The following is a 2,787-nucleotide window of genomic DNA, read 5'->3' as shown; positions in this document are numbered from 1 at the left end:
GTATTTCTCCATATCCTAGGTTGTAAAGAATAATCTGTTCGCTTCCGAGGACATCCTGCTCTAGCTCTAATTACACAGCAATACGTCAGCTTTGAATGAGAAGAAATGGGGGGATGAGCTCATGGCCCAGATGCCGCCCCGTTTGGGAATCAGGAGGTTGCTCCAGGGCTGCAGCAGAAATCCCCTGCCCGCGACACCTGGAGCGCTAAGGCTATTTCTTGTCCCTCCACCACCCTCGTTGTGGTGTTTCTGATCTAGGTGGAGCCTGCCACCTCGCATTGTTGTCAGTAAATATGGAAAATACACAGTGCAATGCCAGTGCTAGAACCACTTCAAAGAAATCCTGTTCTTTCTCCCTGCAAGCTCAAAGTGCTTCAAAGGCATCGGCAATCTGGGGAGGCAGATTGAGTTAATTTCTCAAAACCCACTGTGTTAAGCAAAACCATTCTGTAACACTTTAACTTAAAGATTCAATCATATTGCAGCTGCTCTAGGTTTGTTTTCCAATTGCTCAGAGGAGATACAGCACAGGGAGGGAGGGAATACCTGAGGCTCCTCTGTAGCCATCCAGCACATCTCTTCAGGGTCCAGCTCCACTGGATCGTAACCCAGTTTTGCTTTAGCTGCTGCTTTCAGGTTGTGACTTCCCACTGGGAGGTAACTGTCTCTCTTCACCCACCTGGACAGAATCATGAAAATGCCAGTTTGTGCAGAGAAACCAGCCCTGCCCTTCAACAGGGGGCTCAGGCTTGCAAACGGGACCTCGATTGCAAAGGGGACCTCTCACCAAGGACAGCCGAGAGCCGAGCGTCCAAGCGCAGTGGTGTAAGAGGCTGCCCAGCTTTAGATATCCTGCATCTCTACCAATGCACTTAAATCCCAACCAGGACAAACCCCACTATCCATACCATCACCACTGCTCGGAATTACCACCTTCCAACTCCCTCAGTGTCTTTAAGATAAACATTTAACCACCGGAGGAGACACCACCAGGACTGCAAGGACAGCCAGCCACTCTCCGAAGTCCAGATACTGCTCCAGTGGAGGAAACCCACATAAAAACCCCAACTTCTCCCTCTCTCCCATGCATGCACAATGTGTCCTTTCCTCTTCTGGCTGTGCCAGGAGGCTGTTGGGCTAGGACATGGTCCCTTCCCCACTCCAATGGCCTGATCTTACCCCACCCTTTCTCTGCTCCCCCAAATCAGACCTCAGACACCCAAGGACAATGACCAGCAGGCTGCAGGGAGAGAGACAGCCCTGATAGCCCTTCACAGGGAAGGCTTGGCAGCTTCTGCGGTATGCAGCAGCACAGTCAAAGAAATGGACTATCACGCCAGCCTAGGGAGGTGCAACACATGAAAGCTTGCAACAGTCAGAAGGAGGACAGTTTTCAAATACGACTGTAGGTATTTTATATAAATTCAAGAGATAAAGACACAGTTATGTGGTAGAGGGGCAGCATTTGGTACCTTAGACAGTCCATGTGGATGCACTGGGATGCTTTGTACTCTCCCTGGCTGTCCTTCTGAAACCCAATTTCCTGATACATATTAATTCCATGAGCTGCTGCTCTTGCTTCCACGAAGGGCCTGGGGAAAGAGGCAACTTGAAGAGAAGGAACAGAACAGCCATTTCCCTTCATCTCCAACAATGGTTTCACAACTGCTTTGTTACAAACTACCTAAAGAATTTTTCTTGAGATTTGTGTGTGATACCTGGCCACGGGGAAAGCTTCCTGCAGGACAGAACTGCAGCGTGACCCAAGAGGCAAAGCCGCTTGCTTACATCCTGCACCAGGAGCTGGAGGCACATGGTCCCTCTCTCCTTGCTTCCCAAAGGCTTGCCTGCGCCCCTCTCCCCGCTATCCTCCAGGTGTCTTTTGACCCTCTCCCTGCTCTCCCAAGACTGGGCTCATCCATACACCAACATTGCCACATTGACAAGGGTTTAAAGCAGCTCAGCCAAGCGGATGGGACTCTACAGAAGCTCATACTTCCAAGCCAATGACCACAGGATTTGGTGAGGCGCTCAGACTGGCCAGACAGTCGGCATGGATCACGCACTGTCAATCACCACTGTGTGAGCTATGGAAGGACGTCGAGGCTGGTACCTGACCCTGCCCCACAGCTCAGGTTACACCTTGCCAGCTTAGTTTTCATTCCTGATCTTACCAGTCAAAGAAGTCTCCATTGTACGTGACAATGATAGTGGGTTTGGTCTCCTGGACATGTTCAAACCACCTCTGGATTAAATGAGCCTAGGATGAAACAGAAGAGTAGAAAAGATACGTATGTAAAGTAACTTCATCTCCTCCACAGAGAGGTGGTGGATACCATACAGTTTACTCCACCCTTCCCCTCTTCTCCCCACCTAGCCCCAACCTGACCTCTCTTACCCTTATTACCAAGAAATGAAAGCATGACCAGCCCTGCCAGACCCATCATGTTCCCCAGCGAGGCAGCCTACCAAGCGATTAGCTCTCTTTGGCCAACAAGAGCCCCAGGCAAGTAAAAAGTCTGCTGGGCAGAACTGACTTACTTCATCTGGTTCATTAAAGACACAAAATGGACCCTCATACTCCGGCTTGGGAGTAAACTCAAAGTCTTCAATATCCTCAGAGACGATCTCCCTGTTTGTGATCAGGTAGCCCTAGGGAGGTGACAAGGAGGCAGTTAGGAGGACTTGGCTTGCAGACAACCTGAAAATGCTGTCCAAACGATGGGACATTTTCCTCTTGAAAGCCAGAGCTTCTGCCAAGGGGGAACAACTGTTTGGGAGTCATCT

The 2,787-nt window shown here is 50.1% G+C and overlaps 1 protein-coding gene across 1 annotated transcript in view; it reads right to left on the bottom strand.

The window, feature by feature from the left end:
* Nucleotides 1–2,787, bottom strand: part of POLE (polymerase (DNA directed), epsilon, catalytic subunit) — a 36,522-nt gene that overhangs the window by 23,174 nt on the left and 10,561 nt on the right. The window contains 4 exon segments of the mRNA XM_009321085.1: nt 547–679; nt 1,473–1,592; nt 2,175–2,260; nt 2,542–2,652. Of these exon segments, the coding sequence (XP_009319360.1) occupies nt 547–679; nt 1,473–1,592; nt 2,175–2,260; nt 2,542–2,652 (450 nt within the window).

Source organism: Pygoscelis adeliae, unplaced genomic scaffold (genome assembly GCF_000699105.1).
Source record: "Pygoscelis adeliae isolate BGI_AS28 unplaced genomic scaffold, ASM69910v1 Scaffold403, whole genome shotgun sequence".
In the NCBI taxonomy this organism is placed as follows: Eukaryota; Metazoa; Chordata; class Aves; order Sphenisciformes; family Spheniscidae; genus Pygoscelis; species Pygoscelis adeliae.
This window is presented reverse-complemented; position numbering and strand designations above follow the sequence as displayed.